Source organism: Pelodiscus sinensis, chromosome 7 (assembly GCF_049634645.1).
Source record: "Pelodiscus sinensis isolate JC-2024 chromosome 7, ASM4963464v1, whole genome shotgun sequence".
NCBI lineage: Eukaryota > Metazoa > Chordata > Testudines > Trionychidae > Pelodiscus > Pelodiscus sinensis.
The window spans coordinates 60,782,168-60,805,485 of NC_134717.1; the positions used below are offsets into that span (position 1 = coordinate 60,782,168).

The following is a 23,318-nucleotide window of genomic DNA, read 5'->3' on the forward strand; positions in this document are numbered from 1 at the left end:
TTTGGACTAATTCAGTCTCTCACCTTTTGCTGACTTATGAGTAATTCTATGTAAATTGGACTTCTATGACTTTGGTTAATTTAGAGTTCAGGATTCTGCCCAACAGATTTATTGGAAAGACTTGGGATTCTCTTACTTGGGAGAATGCCGTGGGATGGGCATATGTTTAAGACAGGTAAAGAGGTTAGCTAGTTAAAGTTGATATGGTAAATTAATAGGGGCTACTGTTAATGAGTGAATAGTGCCCCGAGAAAATAACTAGCTTGTGAACAGAAAGAAAACCAGCACGAGATATGGGGCGGGCGCCAATTATCTGCTGGAGACCCACCAAGCCATTTTAAGCTGATTATCAAGGTTGTGAATAGCAGCAGTGAACAATTATATGGAGCTGGTTAGTCTTCAGTCTGCTGTAGGTTGGGAAAGCTCCAAGCGGCACAGCAGAATGAAAGATACAAGAGCCACCTGTCCACAGAGCTAGATGACAGCATTGCAATGCTTTACATGGAGCTGGGTATTTTCACAGCCATCATCCCCACCCTTACCCGTTTTTTCCCCTCAACAAAACCTTAGATTCTGCAGATGCTAGTGGCACTTGCCCAGAAAGCCTTCCCATTTGGCATGGGCACGGGGATTTTTTCTAGTCCTAGTGTCAATTGTATCAAATGCTAGTACACACAGATGGTTAAGGAAAGCAGCCAGCATCCCTTTCGTTAATTTTATATTTCCCCCTTTCCTACTTCTATTAAATCAAGATATTTTGCAGCTTCCTTATAATGACCAGTGAGCGCAAGGCGGTATTAAGTTCCAGGAAGGAAAAAGTAAGTACCATGAGCATTAGAATATAATGTGAACAAGACCGAAGCCAAGACAAGGGGATAGGTCCACAGAATTCTATTCCTGCTCTTCTACTTTCTAAGTTCCAGGTGATTTTACTATACAGGCAGTCCCCAGGTTACGTACAAGATAGGGACTGTAGGTTTGTTCTTAAGTTGAATCTGTATGTAAGTCGGAACTGGCGTCCAGATTCAGCCGCTGCTGAAACTGACCGCCAGTTCCGACTTACATACAGAATCAACTTAAGAACCCCAAGTGTCCCCAAGTCAGCTGCTGCTGAAACTGATCAGCAGCTGATTCTAGGAAGCCCGGGGCAGAGCAACTCTGCCTCCGGCTTCCTGTAATCAGTGCTCGTCAGTTTCAGCAGCAGCTGACTTGGGGATGCCTGGGGCAGAGCAGCTGGGGTGCTGGTGGGTTGGTCCAGTAGCGCCCAGAGCGGCGCTGCGGGACCAACCAACAGCGCCCCAACTGCTCTGCCACAGGCGTCCGGAGAAAAGCCTAGTCTGCTGGGGAGGGGCGTACTAGCTGCACCCCCCCACCCCAGCAGACCAGGAAGACGCGGGAGGCGGACAAGACGCACCGCGGTCCCGCCGCCTGGGTCCTCTGTGGCTTTGCTCCCCGTCTCCCTGGTCTGCTGGAGACCAGCAGACCAGGGAGACGGGGAGCAAAGCCTCTGAGGACGCCAGCAGTGGGACAGCCGCGGGGCGTCTGGGCTGTCCCGCTGCAGGCTTCCCCCGAGGCTTTGCAAAGCTGCGGGAGGGCTCGGGCAGCGAGGCAGCCCAGGCGCGCCTGGGCTGCCCCGCTGCCTGAGCCCCTCCGCGGCTTTGCTCCACGGCTTCCTGGTCTGCAGACCAGGGAGACGCGGAGAAAGCCCCGGAGTACACGGGCGGCAGGACCGCGAGGTCCCGCAGTCCGTGTCCTCCGGGGCGAGCCCCGTTCGTAACTGCGGATCCGACATAAGTCGGATCCGCGTAAGTCGGGGACTGCCTGTACTGCAAGTCAAACAAAAGAACCCAGTATCTTGATCTAATGAGCAAACTACTAGATGGTTCCAAAAAAACCCCATTCCCACCCCCACCCCTCCCAGCTCATATTGCTTCCTCCCATCTTACTTGTAGCTTGCATTGAAGTGGAGAAAGAGAATGACACAGAATTAGAGCATTTAGAGAAATTGTGTTCTTTAAAGTTTCAGTCTGAGCATTCACAATCAGCTCCGCAGTTCCGATTTCTTTACAATTAATTTCCTCACCAGCAGATCATTTAGTGAGTAATGAGCATTGTGATTCAGCACATATATTTGTAATAGATACATCTAAGAAGAGTTAAGCTTCCATCTCATAAGCAGCCACAGAAATTGAGCACTCTGAAAGGCAGTATTTGTAGAACATTGTGTTGACCCCAACAATTGGAAACAGCTTTACATTCCACACTGATATTTAGGAATTGCCATGATCACGGCCCATTCTTGTATTTCTAAATTCTATATTGTTAGTGGTTACGAAGCTTTTATATTTGTTTGAAATACATTTAAGCTACCAGGTGTGAATTCCATTTGAAAGAGCCTGGAAATTCTTATCTGCAATGGTCTGCTTAGTATTATCACAACACTTAGCTATAAAAGGACATAATCAACTTTAAATCTGGTCAATTTCAAACAAATTAAAGAGAGTAGCAGGTATCGCACCTGCTTCTCAGTTACCCTGCCAACTCATGTGATTTTTCAATCAGTTTCCAAAGTTCTTAAAAACTCTGATCTTATCTAACTGTTGCCGCATTAAAAAGCTTTATGCAGCTTAGGTATTTAAGCTCATTACATAAAACGTACATAAAACTTAACCACTCTAGTTTTTCCCAGTAATGATACAGATGATTGGTGAACTGAACTTGTTGAAATGGAATCCGTCCCTTTACAACAGAGCCTAGAGTGTGGACCTTCGGCTCAGGAGCACCGTGGAAGGAGGTTTATACCTCACGTGTCTGGATCTCTCCAGAAATGAAGCCCTATACAACACATGACAAAGCTGAAGGGCTCAGACGGAGTTACCCAACAGGCTTCACAGCACTAAATGCAAGTACCATGAAAATAAAAGGTCAAGTTCTGCAAATAAAACTCAGTTAAAACAAAAATTGAGGATCCCTGGAATAGAGAGGGGATAGACACCAAATAATCTTTTCCAAAGCAAGTACATATTGTCCCACACTGTTCCTTCACTCAAAATAAAGTCACCTAAATACAAGTAAATTGCTTCCTGCTCCCGGAGTCTGTGTGTGACAGCTGTGTGCTTAGCTGCTATTCATTCAGAGCAGAAAGCTCAAATTCTCTTCCCAACACCTACCTGTGTTGTCCTCATCTCATGCTGGACTTTATATTGGTGCTGCTTTGGCATAGAGAACCATCTCTACAGTCTCTCCTACCCAGTGGCCTTGTGCCTTGCAGGAGAAACACAAACAAAATCTTATTTGAAGGTAAGTTTATGCAGGAAGTTTAGAGGATTCTCTAATTCCAGGCCAAATTTAAAACCTTGTGTTAACTACAAGGTGCAAGTTTCTGTGTTTTAATCACCACTTATGTAGGGCAGTAGTTCTCTGATCCAATGTTTGGTAATAAAATAATTTAGATAATTAAGATGCGGAAGGATTGTGATGGAGTGAGGCTTTCCCCAGCCGCCTCGATAATTTTAAAAGTATAAAAAGGCCCCATTTTGCACTTTAACTACTTGAAAATTTTACCTTTAATGAGTATGTAGGGTAATAAAAAACATGATTTCAGTTCACTAGGCAAATAGCTACATTCATTCTAATTTATGAAAGCAGTTCAGCATGAAGCTCATCTACTCTGTAACCTTTTTTTCAGAACCATTTTGCTTTTAGTATGTTTATTATTAGTGTAGAAGTAGTAAAATGGGAAAGAGCCCCGCACACTTGCAGCTTCGATTGATTTGGAATCGCACAACACACTTAATTTTAATGCCTGATAACATTGTTAATTATCTCTTTTAAAAGCCAAAAAAGAGAAACTCAATTAACTTTCATTAAGTGCAATGTATTAGGGCCTAAAAGCTAATGAAAATAATATGGATTTTATAATTAATGAAGGCCCTGAGAATTTAGTTCTAATTCTGATTTTTTTTTTTTTGCAAGACTGTTGCCATTACAAATGGCAATTTGACAAACACGGGTGGATGAAGAAATCAAGGAAGCAATGTCAGAAATACCAAGAAAATCTCATTCTGCTTGTAGAACCGAAATCGCTGACTAGGCTACTTTACGTGTATTACAGTCAACGTTTTTCTAATTTCACCTCTCTAACTTAGGCTTGTCTACACTGGCAAGTGACTAGCACTGAAACTCTCTTAATGGGGTGGGGGGGGGGGGGGAGAGAAAAATCACCCCTTAAAGCGCAGCAAATTTCAGTGCAGTAACTTGCCAATGAAACAGGCTGCCAGGACTAGGACTGCAGTCGTTGTATAAGTGGTTTTCCTAAAGCGTCAAGAGACCTCTCTCCCAACACTGGTACTATGTCGCATTAAAGTACTGGATGCTGCAAGTGTAGACAAAGCCAGACCTAGGGTCAACTTCAAAGGACTTTTGTTCGTGCCTCTAACTTACATGAGAAGTCAGGTACAGAGATTATTCAGTTCCCTTTTTTGTTTGCGTTACGTTCACTCTCTATATACACAAATAAAAACACTTGCTGAAAAATCACAAGGTAACACTACTTTTTTTCTTAGAATTCAGAACCATAAAAACACAAGCAGCAACAACACACACAAAGTAGGCTGTGTCCTAAGCCAGAGATGCATAATTCAACCCACCTGGCTCTTTACAGACTGACTGCTGAAAACCCAGACTGCATGTGCTCTCTTGCCTTCAACCAAGACCCGAAAACCCCTTAGCTCGTAATTTTAGCATTGCATTGGCGGCAGTATACACACCTAATATACGATTGTTCCTGCCCTGAAGATGTTACAATCTAAATACATAAGACTTAAGTGTGGAAGAATAAGTATTATTCACATTTTACAAAAGAAGAAGTGAAGAAGAGAGAGATAAAGGGTGTGTTTATATCACAGTTAAAAACTAGGCTGGCCCAGGCCAGCTGAATTAGACGCACAGGGCTTGTGCTATCTAACTGCAGGGCAGATGTTTCAACAGACTGATGCATAGACTTTAGGACCCTGCAAAGTGGGAAGGTCCCATTGCTACAAGTCCAACCTGATGGTCAATACTGAAATTAATCAGCCCCTTAGCCCATGCCCAATACAACTGGCATTGGCTACCTGTAAGTTTCTAACAGTGAGTGTGCCCTTGTAGCCAAGAAGGCTAATGGCATATTAGGTTGCATTAGGAGGAGCATTGCCAGCAAATCTAGAGAAATGATTATTCCCCTTTAATTCGGCTCTGGTGAGGCCACATCTGGAATACTATGTACAGTTCTGGGCCCCCCATTATAGAAAGGATGTGGACACACTGGAGAGGGTCCAGCGGAGGGCGACCAAAATGATTAGGGGGCTAGAGCACATGACCTATGAGGAGAGGCTGAAGGATTTGGGTTTGTTTAGTCTGCAGAAGAGAAGAGTGAGGGGGGATTTGATAGCAGCTTTCAACTTCCTGAAGGGAGGTTCCAAAGAGAGGCTGTTCTCAGTAGCAACAGATGGCAGAACAAGGAGCAAATGGGCTCAAGTTACAGTGGGAGAGGTCTAGGTTGGACATTAGTAAAAATTATTTCACTAGGAGGGTGGTGAAACACTGGAATGGGTTCCCTAGGGAAGTAGTGGAGTCTCCATCCCTAGAGGTGTTTAAGTCTCAGCTTGATAAAGCCCTGGATGGGTTGATCTAATTGGGATTGGTCCTGCTTTGAGCAGGGGTCTGGACTTCATGACCTCCTGAGGTCTCTTCCAGCCCTACAAGTCTATTATTCTAACAGCAGGGTAGACATATCCGAAATGACTAGTTTAGAGTCACACAAGAAATCTGTGGTAGACCTGGGAAATGAACCCAGATCTTCTGAATTCAGTTCCATGTCTTAAATCACAAGATCATCCTCCTTTTATCAGTTGCTGAACTTCAAGGCAGATGCATTCTATTTTAGGGGTACAGTGAAGACCCATCTAATTAAACCAATAATGAATAATTGTGGGTGTTTTTTAATGCAAGTAAAGAAAACGGAGGAAATTGTATCGATGCTAATGACAAATAGCACCTGATTTCCATGTTCAGCTCACTGACCAAAAATCATCAAGAAAACTGTACCTTGATACCTGCACCTTACTGACTTCTCTTGGTTTACCATGAATCGCACAATAAGCAGAGTAATACATCGAAGATACTGCAATCTTGAAGGGAAGATGTGGAAAAGCGGTCAAGTTGGGCCCAATTTTAGGACAAATCAATCCTGACAGCATCTCTTAAAACTCCCCCTGGAAATATACAAGGGTAGTTGCAAGCAACATTGTAATAATAAAGGATGAGTATGCTGAATTTGTGAACTGAGGTAATAGCAGGCCATCCTTAGAGCTCTCAAGTCACTACCTATACAGTATATAATTTTCTCCCCTATGACTAATTAAGTAGAAATGATTTCAAACAGAGTATTTGTTCTCATAACCCCACAGGTTCTACTTCCACTTAATCAAATGGAAGAATTGTTTCATAAGCAGCAAGTGAGAACTGCTAGAATGCCATGAGAGGCAGAAAACAGTTTTTTATCAAGGAAATTCTTTGACTCTACAAAGAGAAATGTTGTGCATCAATGTCAGGATTTTTTTCAGGTATATCAATTCCAGAGGTAAAGGCATTTCACAGAGGAGGTTGTATATTTTTATGTCTGATTTAGGATAAAACATATGGAAGTGCTACTGCATAAAGCGCAAGTTCTTTGAAATGACCCCAGTTAATGTTTCCAAAGCTTCCCGTATGTGATACTCGTCCGTCTGATCTCCCTCAGAGAAAACTTGAGGCGCTATACAACAGGGAATAAAAAACACCCTCTTAAAACGATACCACACCACTTACAATAGTAGATAAAACAGTTGGACGTAACACCTTTCATGACTATAACCAAAGAAAGATGAGGAAAAAATATCCCTCCCTCCCCTTGTTTATTTAGTGAGCTTGACAAGTGATTACATAGGAGTGAACAGTGAGCTGACTACACACAGTTTTGCCTATTTGTGAGAGTCTCACACAGAAATGACAGAGGAAAAAACATTTAAAAATGTAGGGGCACGAACTGTGACACCGCAGAAGCTGACCGTGATTCACTGACTGTTTTGCCCCACAGACGAATGAGAACCATGTAAATGTAAAGCAACTCTCAAAAAATCCACTTGAATCCAGGATTCCTAACTCTCAATTGCCTGCTTAACCATCAAATCCTAGCTTCTCCTCCCAGAGACAGCAACACAGGAGAAGACTCCTGATACACAGCCTTCCATGCCTGCCTAGCAAACAGTTATGACTGTGTTTTTGCTTGCAATTTTGTTCAAGAAAACCAGAGACAGCCCATCTAAAAAGCGATACCAAAAGTCATATTAGTGCTGTGAAGTCAAGGTCTCAAAAGCGAGGCAAAAGCAGTGTCAATGTAGTCTTGTACACCATCAGCTGCAGTTAATAATCAATATGCATAGTATCAATATGCTCATTGAACAGGCAGCCGATTATTTGTTAAGGCCACCGAGCAGAGTTGACTTGAAATATCCAAAATAAATCCAAAGACCATGTCAGACACACATTCAATTTTTTGGCAGATACGATATCTTTAGAACGAAACCTAACCGTGCAGCACTTTCTCAGAGTCTCATGCAAGACGACCCTAGCTGATGTTGGAATGCACAAAACCACAGCTTTCACATCCATTTGGAGAACCCAGGGTATTTCTACACCTCAAAACAAAGACCCACCCCCCTCAACTGTCAGAACTAGGTCAACTACGGGGTTCAGAATAGCGGATTGGACATCACCACATGGCGCCAAGGCTGTGAAACATTGAAGGAGTTGGGACAAAGGGGATGCCTACACTGCAATTATGTACAGATGGCGGGCCCATGCCAGCTGATTTGGGCTATAGGATTGTTGAGCTGTGGTGAGAACATTTAGGCTCAGGCTGGAGTCTAGGATCTGAAACACAGCAAGGGTCCCAGAACCTGGGCTCCAGCCCAATCCTGAATGTCTACACTGGCATGGGTATTTAACTGCAGTGTAGACATTCTCTCGGAGCCTGAGTGTGAACATCTATACTACTATTCTTTGCCCCATACCACAAGACTTGGGCCTTGTCCATGCTTACCTGGAAGGTCAGATTAAGATACACAACCCCAGCTATGTTAATTACATAGCTGGCACGGACATACCTTAATTTGAGTTTCTGCATGGTCTCCAGAGTGGGAGGCCAACGGGAGCAAATGCTCCCCTTCAGCTTCCCAAACTCCTTGCGAGGAGCAGGAATACTGGCACTGACAGGGGCGCCCTCCGAGTTCGATTTTGTGGGTCTTTGCTAGACCTGCTAAATCAAACTCTAGAAAATCGATTGCAACAGCATCGATCTTCACCATATAGCAAAGACATGGCCCGGATCATTGACTCCCAACTCTGAGTTGCACTGCCACAGGCTTTTTCTTTTCTTCTTTGAAGGGGGAACGGAAGAGGATGAAGACATTCTCTCATTAAATCTGGTGATCTATACAAAAAGAGTACCATAAAAATTGGCCTTACCCCAAAAAAGCACAACATGGAATTTACTGATGCAATTTTAAAGTGACAGTCTGAAAAACATTTGCACTATCTTAGAGTAACCACTGATCCACTGTCTCAAACCAAAAGAATAAGGCTGTCCTACCTTGATGGAAGCAACATGAAGCACGGTTTCTCCTCTGTGATTCCTTTTGGTAACTGTGTTCCCACCAGGAGACTTCTTCAAAAGGGAAGGGCTGGGTGTCGTTTCCATCTGATGGGGAGTATTTGAAGTGAATGGGCTAGAGGGAGTTTTTGAAAGTGAAGGGCTATTTATTTGTTGAACTGCAGAGCATCTTGTCTTTGATAATGCGCCACCATTACGTTTATGTGCACGAGGGGAGATATGAACAGGAGTTCCAGGTTCAGTTACCTCAGGACTGCCACCACCCTGGCTGAGTGAGTGCATATCAGCATTCTGACCACTTCTTCTAAGTCTTTTAGAATGAGCTAAAGCGGAGGATGTAGACTGCTGCTGCCTTCCACGTTTTAACGAAGTAATTTCATTTTCTGATGGCAGAGATTTCTCTGTATTAATACCATTCACTTGTACAGAACAGGTGACCTTAACACTATCTATATCCTCTGCAGGTTTTACTTGCATAGCCCTTTCCAAGGGGGACTCTCTTCCATTCTTATGGCTGATTTCTGTTACAAACTCCTGCCCGATTGTCTCCTCCATATGCTTTGGCTCTGGACTGCCTAAAACTAATGATTGGCTGCAAAAGGTCACAGTCTTTCCTTTAGGTGCATTTTGGGTCTCCCCTTCAGTTCCACTGCCCTCTTGCTGCTTTGTCTTCTCTATGCCCCACACTTGGTTGAAGTCTGCTAGAATTTTTTTCTTCCGCTTTTTCCTTGATCTGTGAGGGGGTGGCATGGTCATCTTGGAAGATTTCTCTTGAGGAGAAGGAAAGAAGTCATATGTAGACGATGGGCCCTGTTGAGAACTATCATCAATCACCAGTTGATTCTGCTTCTGAGAGGAACTATTGTTTAGGACACATCTGATCTTCCTGCTGCGTGGGCTGAGCCACATTTTTATCTGCCTCTTCTTGCTTCTTGATTCATGATCAGGAACTACTGATGTGAACAAGTCATCTGCAGAATCTGGAGGGGGAGAGATTTTTTTTTTTAAAATGAGCTCTGAGGTCAAGATCAGCCCTTTAACCTTCTACGAATAGAGCTGTAAATCAACATTTTGAATGCTAAAAACAGAAGCCTTTATGAAACAGATATGTGTATTACTTCTACTTCAGTATATTAACATTATGGCTGGAAAGTTGTCATCGCCATATATTCTAGATTTCATATTAGTAGCAGTACTCTCTTCTAATTCAAGCAGTAGTCGGGTTTATGGATACCAGACAGGCGTGCCACTTTCTCACTCCCCAAAAGAAAGGAGTTTAAGATAATTTCACTTTTAACAAAATTCACATGAAAAACGGCAGACACAGATCAGATGAAAACCACTGCAGTATTGCAGACAGCTGCCAAAACAAACATGCTGAATACTCTTCAGAAATGCTATTTCAAGACAGAATGCTTTCCTATGCTTGGTTACATTCCCCTATTTATCCCTCCAATTAAGTAGAGTCACACGTGTGGAAATTCAGTTAAAAGAAAAAAAAGTGTTGTTAGGCTGAGATTTACTCCAAAAACAATATAACCTCAGGTTAGCTGATCACTCGTTTTAGTATCCAGTAATAATTACAGTATTAAGGGATAATGGTAGTCAACGACAGCATTACAGATTCTCCACTTACTTCAAGGAAAGAGTTTGATGGAAAAGGAGGGGAGTTACAATTGAAACAAACCTTGTAACTTTATAACCAGCATAAGGCTCTGAGATCCAATTTTGTTTTTAACAATAATATCTAAAACAGGAAGCACTCCACTGCACACAATCACACAAGACAAAATGCAAATATTTACGTTCATTTTGTTTTCACTGTTTACACAACTAGCAGAGCTATTCTAAAATATTTACCTTGATGTAACTATCATTCATCTCGACAGATTAGAGGACAAGAATTTGTGTCAGGCCAGATTATTTTTTACACGAGTCCTAGAGACACTAACGACATACATTATCATTCAGTAGTACAGATTCTAAAGCAATAATAATACAATGAAACATTTGAACAGCAAGTTATTCTTCAAATGTACCACTTCTGGCATTAGCAGTGCTGGAAAATGCATCACATAGATTCTCAAACTCATCTATGGACTGTTAATGGTAAACAAAGGGCTGGCTGGTCAGATGGTACTGGGACCCCTCATTTTTTAGTTTAGTTGCATTGAAAGAAAGCTGAAAAAAAATCAAGGAACACTTTCCTAGCGTTTCTCTTATAAGCAATTGCTTCAGTTGCAATGGGGATGTTGCAATGACACTTAATAGGGAAGGGAAACATTCCAAAGACAATTAAGATGCGGTCTACATGAGAAAGTTTGAATACCCACAGATTTCTAGACACCTATTAGCCACAGACCAATATCAAAGAAGAGCCATAGAAATTTAGCCTGCCTATCTGGACCCTTTCCAGAACCTTCATCTTTCAGAACCACTGACTGGAAGTATCTGTGAATCTCTCCACCTGACTACCGGAAAAATGCAGCAACACTCAGTCTCCTATCTATTTAGGGACTTGCACGGGGGGGGGGGGGGGGAGAAGAGACAAATAAGACAAGTGTCAACTCTCCTCCTCTGATGCGTCTACAGATTAAGTTCTACAAGAAAGGGGAGACGTGCCCAACACACCAATTCCTCATCTCCACCTTCCAGCTCACCTGAAGAAGTGGGTTTTGCTCACAACAGCTCATGACACTAGACATATTTTTGTTAGTCTCTAAGGTGTTACAGGACTAATTGTTGTTTTTAAAGTTACAAACTATCATGGCTACCCCTCTGAGATTCTTCCTTTCTGTAATGCCATCCCAGATTAACCTGTGTTCAGAAGGGGAGGAAGACAATAGATCTCCTTCAATTCTCTCTGCAAAAAGACATTCACACGGATCTATGTTATGCTGTAAGAGTTGTATATTAGCTACAAAAAAAGTTCACCGTCGTTTAAACAAAGAGGGCATTACACTGATCACTAGAAACACTCAATTAACTCTCCTTCAGAAAATGCAAGATTTTGATCCAAAGGAATCATATGCTTCTTCCGAGATGGAAACAAAAGTCAATAAAATTTTAACTTTAATGTAAATGAAGAAAGAAAGTTGTATAATGTTTAAAAAATACTTAATTCCACTTGCATAAATCTCAGCCCAAAATCTGAAAATGATATATGTAAGAGAGATACACAGATCAGCACAGCAGACCTTACTAATGCTGGATTACCTGAAGCATTTACAAACATGGAAAAAGACAACCCACTCTACCAGTATTAAAACTAGCCTATAATAGTTCCAGCAAATTTTCTCTAACAAATAGGTTATCAAACCATAATATTCATATACATGATCAATTAACAGAATCATTGCTATTCACCAAGTCTGGTTTATTTTCACATAATGAAACCTAGTTTCTTAATGCTGACATTTAATAGAAATCAATTCCGTGAATTTTTAAATGATTCAGACTAGACAAAAATATTATGAGGTAGAGAAATACTTGTCGCTAAAGAGTTGCATATTCAAGTTTTTGCTGTAATGCAATAATAAACTGTAGAGGAAAAAGAAGCAATTAGAAAATGTGTCTTAGCTATCATTAATCTGCATCAAAGGAATATAATGATGCACATTGTGTGTCTTTCAAATTATTCTCTATTATGGGTTTCAGAACAGAAGTTGAGAAATCTCTTTGACAAACTAGTCCCTTATTAAAAATCAAAGGGAAGTGCTTTGGTACCATCTGTGCAACATTAGCGCCTTCACTGAAGAATGATTATTTTGCAAGTTAAGTATTCAGCACTGGAAAAAAATAGGAGAAATTCCAGCTATTCAAACACTCATCTTTAGCTATTATGAAAAATGTCACACCATACACAAAATGCAATATAATCTGTTATAGAAGGCATCCGATAGCTTCCCCTCCACACCAAATAGGAGAATCTAAATTGTGATCTATAAAGGCTTATCAGAGTTAATCTCTTTTACTGCCCACCAGCATCAACATGTGCTTAACAGGATCTGACTCACACCTGTAAAGTCTGTTTTAAAAAAAATAAAATTAAAAAAAAAAAAGGAGAATTTGAAAAGCTTTCAATTTAACTATTGGTCTCAGGTAGATTGTGTTGTAAAGAATAAGATACAATTATCTATAAATTGTCAGGAAAATGTATGACAATCTCGTCCCTTGAAAGTACACTAACTGAAAATCTGGTGAAGTATTTAGAAGCTAATTTTGAAAAATATTACTGTAAATCAGGCTTCTTCATCTCTAGTATGCCATATATTATGTCCAGGGTTTGACAAGTTCTTCCTAATTACCCACCTTAATTGCAGTAATTATATACTTTCTAGAAAATGCAGGTAATAAGGTTCACTTGGAAAGGGAATTATCAAATATGGTGAAACAAAAAAGGCTTGCGAGTCTGGCGGCTGGCAGAATCATTAATTCAGAGGCGCAATTCTCTCTTCCTTCCCAGTGCAGAAGAGGACTTTTGTATTTAGGGAGAGGAAGAAGCATACCGAGAGTCTTATGATAATAAGCATCTGCAGCAACACACACAGTACTTAGGGTGAAGATGTTAGCAGTGAAAGGTTTCCACAGTTCTAGGAGACATCTTCAAAAATTAATTCTTCGTGATACACAGAGACTTCAGTACCTGTACAAATCTAGAAAACATCAAGACAAGAACACAGTGAAGGTGCAATGCTACTAGGCATACAGCATGCTTTGATACGCAGATAGAAAAGAGACGGCAGGCCCAGCAGTTGATTTTCCATTATATGTTCCTTTTTTGTGTCCTATTTGGGTATAATCAAGTCCTTAATAAGTCACAATTCCTTGTAAGGAAGGATTTTGTGAAATCTTCAATATCTGCTTAATGAGCAGCATCATAGATTCAGTGCTGGCTTAAACAAGATAAATTCTCAAGGCATTCTAATTCTGAATTTAATTACATATGAATTAAAAATTAAACCATTCCATTAACACATGTCATAACTGTATTGCCACCTGCAGGCTGTTTCTTTTAACACAATTCTAATATTAACTATTTTTTCTTTTAAGATGTGTAGATCACAGTCTTTAAAATTTAGATCTTTACAATGGTAATTTGTTCTCCATATCTGGGGTATTGAAAGAGGTCGCTAAAGAGAAGGCACTTGGTTTGAGAGAGCGCGCGGAACACAAATCCAACAGATCAAAGTTCTCCACTTTCATCTCCATATTACCAACCAGTCAGAGCACTCCTAGCACAGCCCAGGGCTTGCACCCCAGAACGGTTCACTCACACTGTTCACTGACGGCTGGCGAGCAGCAACTGGGCATAGCCCACAAGCGGGAGAGAGATGGGCAGCAGAAGAGAGAGCTGGTCCATGGGCTGGGGAATGTGGTAGCCACGGGAGCCAATACGCAGCATGTAGCTGCTAGGAAATTTGGGGCAACTTGCCCCAAATTTCATGATGCCCTAGCAGCTGCAGAGTTTGTGCATCAGTAAGGATGGCTCTGCAGCCACTTGTACTTAAAGGCAGCAGAAGTCTGTAGAGATCTGATTACTTTGTTTTCTTGTCTACTATACCGGGGTAGGCAATTTTTGATGGGGACACCCCACTCCTAGAATTTGTTCAATGATCAAGGGCTGCACTTTTCTGATATTAATAGAGGGATGCGGGTGTGACAGATTTTTGTTACCAAACTGCCCGAGGTGTCAAATGATCAGGCTGAAGCCACAGGATTGTTAAGGGAGGAGATGACGGAACACACCAAGTGTCTACATTTTAAAGCTTTATTGATAAAATAATAAAACAACAGCGGAGAGCGATGGGTGCTTCCCACGTCACTCAGGGGAAGGAAGAAAGCGTTAGTGCCCAAAGCCCTAATCCACTTTCATTCTCTCTCTCTCTCACACACACACACACACACACACACACACCCACCCCCCCCCTGAGGCTGGCCAGGCCTGGGTGTAACAACAGAAGGGGAAGGGTGGACAGGAGTTCGGTCCTGTGCGCACAGGTCGTCCAGGGTCCGCTGTGATCTCTCCGAATTGCTCCAGCTCTCAGGAGGGTTTTAAGGCCTGGGCTCCTTTGGGGTGTTCCATTCCGCGACCTCGGATTCTGGTGCTTTTTGTGACAACCAAACTGGCTTTCTGTGGTCTCCTTGACTTTCCCAAAATACACCAGCTAGACACTGTTGTTCTCTTTGCTTTCCTCCGTGCTGGCCTTCGCTTTTCTTGCTTGTTATGGGCTGGCTCTGCAGATTTGTTCTGTTGAATCTGTCTCTCTTATGGGTGGTCGGTGGATTCCCAGCCACCCCCTTTCTTGGCCGACAGCCAGAGTCAAATGTGTGCTGTGGCCTTCAACTGGCTAGAGCCAGTGTCTTATCTTTGGGCCTAGCAGGAGTGGAGTTAACCCATTCTCTGCTTTCTTTGTCTCCCCCCTCCCCCCACTTGGCCTCGCATGACCTGCAAAGGAATCCTTCATTCATTCCACACTCATACCTTTGACCCTTCCCAAAATGCCCTGAAATGCTTGCAACAGCGTAAGCAATATACAACGCTGACCTGCCTCCCCAGAGGAACCCCTTGAGGGAGGGGGCCATTGGGGTGTGACACGGGATGTGGGACACAAGTTGGATACAGGCGAGAGTGCCGGGCAGAGGATTGGCGTTCCGGAGGGGAGTGGCCTGGTAGGTGGTTTGGATGCAGGAGAGGATTCTCACCTGGATGAGATACATAGGAGGGATTGCAGGGTCAGAGAGGAAGTTGCAACCAGAGACCCGGCTTATGACCTGGCTGTAGCCTATACGGCTTATCTGCTTGCTTGTCTATAGATATATTTTCTTATAGATTTCTAATTTACTTATGGTTCGATGACATGATTATTATAATAGGTTACAAAAGGTTTATAAAGGTAGTTTGGCTGTAACGCAAGGCACCTATGGGCCACATCTTGTATGCTCAGCTAAGGAAAAATAAGCATACATATGTCTGGGACCTTTCACCTAGATCAGGGGTGGGGAACCTAAGGCCTGCGAGCTGGATGTGGCCCCTTGGTTACCAGGATCTGGCCCTTAAGGCTTCAGGCCTCCCCCAGCATTGGGGGGGCCCATGCTGGTGCTCCAGCCCTGGCCCCCCACAGCCCCCAACCCAAAAGATTCCCCAGTCCTGACCAAGATAGAAAACAATAAGATAACCTTTAATGGTATAGGGACCTTCCAAGCATACCCTCAAACTTAACAGGTGCACCAAAATATTTTGGAAAAAACCCAAAATAACCAGTTCAGACTAGAACTCATTTTTTGAGGTTTATAAGATCTTCCGAAAAAGCCTTCCCTTTTCGAAAGAACTGAGTCTAGACCGCGGCTTTATTTTCGAAAGAGCACTTTTTCGAAAGCACACCATGACGCGATTATGCAAATGAAGCACGGGAAATTCAAATCCCGGCTTCATTTGCAATTTCAAAGTGCCTAATTTACATCCCTCTGTCAAAAGAGGAATGTAGTCTAAGCACACCCTAAGGGTATGTCTACACTACCACCCTAGTTCGAACTAGGGTGGTAATGTAGTCAACCGGAGTTGCAAATGAAGCCCGGGATTTGAATTTCCCGGCTTCATTTGCATGTTGCCGGGCGCCGCCACGAGGAGTACAGGTAGTTCGGAATAGGAAGCCTTGTCCGAACTACCTAGTTCGTGCCGCGTGTAGCCACGGGCACGGAGTCCAAACTAGCGGACATTTAAAAATGGCGGCGCCCGGCAACATGCAAATGAAGCACGGGAAATTCAAATCCCGGGCTTCATTTGCAACTCCGGTTGACTACATTACCACCCTAGTTCGAACTAGGGTGATAGTGTAGACATACCCTAACTGACTAGTCATAAAACCGCATCAATTTTAGCAGTTACACGACTTTGATGGTCCCCAAGGCGGAGCCAGAAGCCTGTGTGCTCTCAACCCCACGCGCGGGGTGGCAGGCTGGGAGCAGATCCACAAGAGGAGCCGCGGACAGAGGCTGCTCCATGGATTGCCAGAGCCAATCACCATATCACGTTATAATTTAGCGCACTCTGGCTACAGTAGTACTGAAAACTTGCTTATAAAAATACTGCAGTAATAAAAAAAAAATCAAATTAGACAAAATAAAGCTCAAGTTTCTCAAGGCTGAATGCATCAAATAATTTCAAGAAAATATTTCACCTGTTTCGGATTTCCAATGCACTGCATGAACCTTATTCTAAAATACATTTTATTCCATTCCATTGTTCTTGCAATTAAAGCCACCATAGAGGGAAACGTCACCTTAAACCAAAATAACCTCATGCATGATTTTCTCCATTCACGTTGACATTTGGAGTACCATTAAAGTTCATTTGATAACCATAAAATGTTGCTTCTCAGCTTTGACTATTATTCTTCAACACTGTATAGAAAAGCCTGAAGCCAGTCACCTCAAAAGCCCTCCCTTCTCATTATACTCTTAAAGAGCTTCACCACACTTAAAATATTTTCCCTAAAATCTATTAAACTGTTATCCACTTTTTCTCTCACTCGTGGCTTTTGATTTCCCAGAGATTTCAGCTATAAGAGACAAACTCTTTATTTACTATCAGACATGCCCTTTAACCTCACTGCTTCAGTGATATCATAATTCAGTGTTTTCATGTAAAAAAAAAAAAAAAAAAAAAAAAGAACTACCATGGCAGTGATTGTGATGTGAACCATTTGACAGAATCAGGTTGATAAAGGAAATCTTCTATTTAAATGAATACTGGAAATAAGCAATGAGGAAAAAAGTACCTGATCTGTATCTGACAGTAAAATGAGTGTTTTCTCAAATGTGATAACTACTCAAGAGGCTCGCCTACAATCCCTGTCTCACTCTTCTCTTCTTTGTCAATCACCCAAAAGTTTGGTAAGAAAACAATCCACGAGAAATCCCCAATCAGCAACTCTGTAGTTTCATAGCACAGTCACTTCCACAATTGTCAGAAATGACAGATTTCCACAACAGAGAAGAGAGAAGAGATATGCTTATGTCAGTCTGGATTCTGACAATCCAAGAGAATTGAGACTTGTCTCCCTCCTCATCATAAAGCAGAAAGTAAAAGATTTCACATGCATAACAACCTAATAGCAAATTCCATAAAAGGCAGCAACCATGAGAGGGTAGTCGGTGAAAAGAAACCTGTTCCAGCAATGAGATCACCATATTTACGTCTCACTGAAGAATTGTGCCTTAACTTTACACTCACTCAAAAATGCAGAGTATAAGCCATGACAATGTTCACCACTTTCCTACTTGGAATTCACGGGTGTCATGTGACCTGGGAATGTTGCATACATTTGCTAAATTTAGATTTAGACAGATACTAATTGTGGACTAATACAATTCTAGACTTTTTCCTCTTTCTTTAATGGGGCTTTAGGTCGATCTGAAGGAGATAAACCCAGCAAGCGTTCTGTTCAAATGTAGATTTTCCAAATACAATTGGATATAAACTTTCAGTATCTTGAAAAGATACTTTTCTTATCCTTTAAAAGCATCTGAAATTGACGCTAATGTGAACAGGGAGCACAATACGGGACGACTGAGTTCTTGTCTTACCTGAGGAGTCCTTGCCCAGGAAATGTCTCAGTTTGCTGCACAGCTGGATCATGTTGTCTAGCTGCCTGTTGATTTGCACATCTTGGACCCAGGCTGGAGTGTGACACACTGGACATTCTGCACCAATACAGTCACCCACGCAAGATCTGAAAATCAAGCGTGTATAAACACAAGTCATTCAACACAGGTAAGCTGGCACATCCACAGCAGCATGCACCTGTTAGCAGTTGATAGGCAAGACCTGTTATTTTAAAACCAAAAAGCAAACAATGCAAAAAGTACAAGAACTTCCTGCAATTCATTTACCACTGCAGAAGAGAAAAATCTAATATTTGGCCAACTACAGGTCAGAATTAAACACGCCAAGTCCAAAAGTCATATCAGGAAGCTGTGTCATCAAAAATGTTCAATATAAACTTTTAAATCTTACCCGCCCATGTAGATCAAAATTGAAAACATTCCAGTCGTCTACTTCTACTCATTGTCTCTGTTAACAGGGAATTATGTCTTTGAGTTGCTTAACTCTAGGTTCTCTTGTCCCCTCAACTACATAGTACTGTTTTCCAACAACATTCCTTTTTACAAGTTAGATAGAAAATTCAATCTATAGTAATCTATCACTTTCACCCGTCTGTTGTTAAAACTATCTTGATACTGTTGTTACACCCTCTCAACGTTTCTCAGTAAGAAGTCCCCCGGGAATCCATGGGTGTCAGAGTTATTTTAGCTTTTTTTTTTCAGAACGTTTACCTCTGAATAGCATAAGGAGAAACAAGTTTGGTTAGTAAAGGTCATTTCAACCCAAAGTTGCAGCCTCCCAGTACAACTTTTCCTCCTCCTTCCATATAATTATATTTAAAGAAACCTTCTACTCCTGTGATTATTATAGCAAAAAGACTTTAGGGTCCACCACACAAGTGATCATGTGGGATTCTCATAAGCTCCCCCTAGCTAGTACTCAGGGGGAGGGATAACTCAGTAGTTTGAGCATTGGCCTGCTAAACCCAGGGTTGTGAGTTCAATCCTTGAGGGAGCCATTTAGGGATCTGGGGCAAATCTGTCCAGGATGGTACTTGGTCCTGCCATGAGGGCAGGGGACTGGACTGCATGACCTCTCAAGATCCCTTCCAGCTGTATGAGATAGGCATAAGCATATTCATATCAAGTCTCCAAGTACACCTTCAATGGAAGCAGTTAGGCCAACATTGAGGGGCTATGAAATGTTCTTAAACATCTGGACATCTCCTAAAACCACTACACTAACATGTGCTGCACTGTTAATTTCTAAGAGGGAGATTTTCTCAAAAGGAGGGAGATATTTCAAACTCTTCCCACATGACATTTACATTGTTGAGAGGACAAGTAGTCTTGCAGTTAAGACATGGGATTGATACAAAGGAGATTTAAGTTCAATTTTTGGTTCAGATAAGCTCTTTATATGACTTTAGGCAAGACACTTATGGCCACATTTTTAAAACAGCTCATTACCCAGCTGATACTGTTCTTAGCAGGTGCTGCCAGGTGCTGAGTATTTTGGAAGTAAAGATGTTCATCTCTCTTTGCCTCCAACTATTATCGCTTGTCACAAGTGAGGATCTTTCTTCAGCTGTGCATCTTAACTTATATATTTATTTAGGTTCCAAACAGTTCAGGGGCTGTCAATCTGTATCTGTACAGTCCCACATATATTCCACTTCCTTGATGCATAGCTTCCATTCGCTGTAGTTAACTTACTGAAATTAATTTGGATCAGATCATATTATAGGGATTGATTTCCATCAATAAAACACCACAGCCCATAAAAAACACTCCAACACATGACCCAGTTATTGCAGGCCACTTGTTTTCACACATTTATATTTACACATCATAGTCATCCGTCCATACCCCACTCCTTTCAGAATATGAATACTTGTTTATTTGATGGTGGACTAGAATAATCTCGTGTCTGACTACTGCAAATTTGACCTGACCTCTTGCATGCTTGTCTGGAAAAACTACATTTGACTAGTTAATCCACCATTTAAAGTTCAATGAAATAAATATCCATTATGCAGGATTAAACCACCAAAGGAATGATGATCAAAAGGTACAAACAAACAATAAACTAGTTCACCACCAAACAAATAAGCAACCACGATACAGTTGTTTGGATTATATTGATAATACAAACTATTTGCTTTCTAGACCTGGAGAAAAAAGCAGCTTTTGTCAAAAGCTACAGTGCCTGTTTGTTGTTCCTCCTGACCTCCCCACAGATTACAGCATCTTTGATGTTGTGAAAGCTTTTCTTTAAAAAAAAGATCTTACTTCGATAATGTCTGAGTATCTCAGATTTGTTCTCTAAACTACAGAGCCCGAAACTAAATTACTACATTTTAGATGTCTGAGAGTCATTTAATTCATCTAAAGATTTCTAGCACTAGTAAAAATAGATCATTAGATAGTACTTGTCAAAACTGTTAGTGTTAATTGATATATCCTACATAGTAACGTCTCTTGACCAAGCCTAAATCAGAGGATTATTTTGCAGAGCATCAAATTCTATGTGATAAGATGGTATAAAAGGAACACGGAAAAAGGATTTCAATAGAGCTTGTGAAACAGTGAGAGGTTCCACAGAAGTCCTAGCCCATATCTACCAGAGGAACAGACACAGCAGTGAAAGTAGGCCCCTTAGGCTATGTCTAGACTGCACTGTTAAATCGGAAAAAGAGACGCAATGTGTACGCAAATTGCATCTCTTTCTGATTTACTTTCGAAAGAGGCTTTTTTGATATTTGGCGCGTCTACATGGCGCCAGTTTGCGAAAGGAAATGCTCTTTCGAGCCATCCCTTATTCCTCACAGAACGAGATTTACACGGATGGCAAAAGAGCGTCCACTTTTTCGAAAAATTTTCAGAAAAAACAGACACGTTCCTTAGATGCAGCGTTGCTTTTCCAGGATACCGGAGGTATCCTGAAAAAGCAATGCAATCTAGACGTAGCCTTAGAGACCTTTGCAACAGATTTAAAAAATATTGCCTGAAGCTCTATTTAGTGTATAATTGCTGTCCGTTAACTTACTAGCCCTAAAGAATCAGAAAATGCCTCTGGCTACCATTTCCCCCTCAAGCCCCATAAGGGTATGGCTGCGATAAAACATCTGCTGCACAGACACGGCTGACCTACATCAGCTGACTTAGGCTCACAGGGCTATAAAATTGCAGAGTAGTTGCTCAAGCCTGTTGTGTATGCAGCTTTGTACTGCAGATCAAATGCTGGCTGGTAAGAAATTCAACTGTGCTCTATAAGGCATGACACTAGCGTCTGAGGATCTGAGTGCCCTGAAACTTTATTCACTTGTTAAACAGCATTCACCAAGGAGGTACTCTTGCAGTTCCAGCATATATCAGGGAAATAGTAGCAAACACTCAAAAGGGGGTTGAGTCTGAAGATACTGAGTCCTTACAACGTATTATTAAAGAGTCTCATACTACTGTAACAGCATATGCTACAGCTACTAGGTAGCAGTGCTGTATGACCAGAGCAAGAAAGAAAGAGAGACTCACGAAGATCTGAAGCGCTTGCACCTCCATCTAGCAATCAAAAAGGATGAGTCACTGGCCATACTTTTGCCATGTGAGGACAGTTTTGATGAGCATGTCAAAGTGGCCTCTTGGCAAAGCAAGATCTGGACATCTATGCAACAGAGGTAAATCAGACACTGGATCACCATTGCAAGATAGATTGAAAAAAGTGGATAATGAACTATTTCCCCTTTTCTTCAAGAGTCCAGTGGCATCTAAGCTTCCAGAAGACCTTATTGGTGTCTGTAACAGTATGGGTCACTGCACAATCAACTGTATCTGCAGTCAGAACAATCTCCCCTACGCAGAACTATGTACGTGTCAAGGCAAGAAAGACTGTGGCAACTCCCACATTGACCAAGATAATAATGATGAACAAAATAACAAAAGTGACCAGAAATGTCATCAGCACGATTATACTTTAATGATATCTGTGCAAATTTATTATCAGATTTTTTTGACGTTGGGATCACTGTTATGATGCTGTGAGTTCACAGATATTCAATCCTGAATCTTTAAACCAACAGAAATGAATGTAAATATTTAAACTAGGGGTGTAGAAGTAGAACCGTTTCAACGGTTAACTGATAAGCCTGAGCTCACCAGTTACTGGTCACGGTTATATGCAGGCTCCTGCCTCATATAGGGGTTTGGAATGGGTCCCATATGAGGAGAGATTAAAGAGACTAGGACTTTTCAGCTTGGAAAAGAGGAGACTAAGGGGGGATATGACAGAGGGCTATAAAATCATGAGTGGTGTAGAGAACGTGAATAAGCAAAAGTTATTTACTTGTTCCCATAATATAAGAACTAGGGAGCCGCCAAATGAAGCAAATGGGCAGCAGGTTTAAAACAAATAAAAGGAAGTTCTTCACACAGCACATAGTTAATCTGTGGAACTCCTAGCCTGAGGAGGTTGTGATGGCTAGGACTATAACAGGGTTTAAAAGAGAACTAGATACATTCATGGAGGTTAAGTCCACTAATACCTATTAGCCGGGATAGGTAAGGAATGGTGTCCCTAGCTTCTGTTTGTCAGAGGGTGGAGATGGATGGCAGGAGAGAGATTGCTTGATCATTACCTGTTCAGTTCACTCCCTCAGAGACATCTGGCATTAGTCACTGTTGACAGACAGGGTTCTGGGCTGGATGGACCTTTGGTCTGACCCAGTATAGCCGTTCTTATTTCTAGGGAGCCAACTGCTACCCCGCGCGGTCGTCTCTGTATCTGAGGCAGCAGTGTGTGGCGGCAGCCAGTTCCCCAATGGCAAGGCCAACGGGCCAGAGCTAGTGCACGCTGGCAGCCGGCTTAAAAGCCAGCTCCTGGCATGTACCCTGCGCTGCAAGTGCGTATACCCATGTAACCGTTGAGACTTTCAGCGGTTACAAGGCTACACAATTACTCATTTTTCAACTCCCCTGATTTAAATGGGTTGTTGGCGTCATTGTTTATCCCCATTTCTATGGT

The 23,318-nt window shown here is 42.0% G+C and overlaps 1 protein-coding gene across 2 annotated transcripts in view; it reads right to left on the reverse strand.

The window, feature by feature from the left end:
- The window catches only part of BARD1 (BRCA1 associated RING domain 1), a 159,353-nt gene that overhangs the window by 131,850 nt on the left and 4,185 nt on the right, over positions 1-23,318 (reverse strand). For both annotated transcript variants that reach the window (XM_075933952.1, XM_075933951.1), the window contains exons 3-4: positions 18,281-18,426; positions 8,672-9,672 (exon numbers count right to left, since the gene is read on the reverse strand). In XM_075933952.1, coding sequence (XP_075790067.1) covers positions 8,672-9,672; positions 18,281-18,426 — 1,147 coding nt within the window. The remainder of the gene's footprint in view (positions 1-8,671; positions 9,673-18,280; positions 18,427-23,318) is intronic.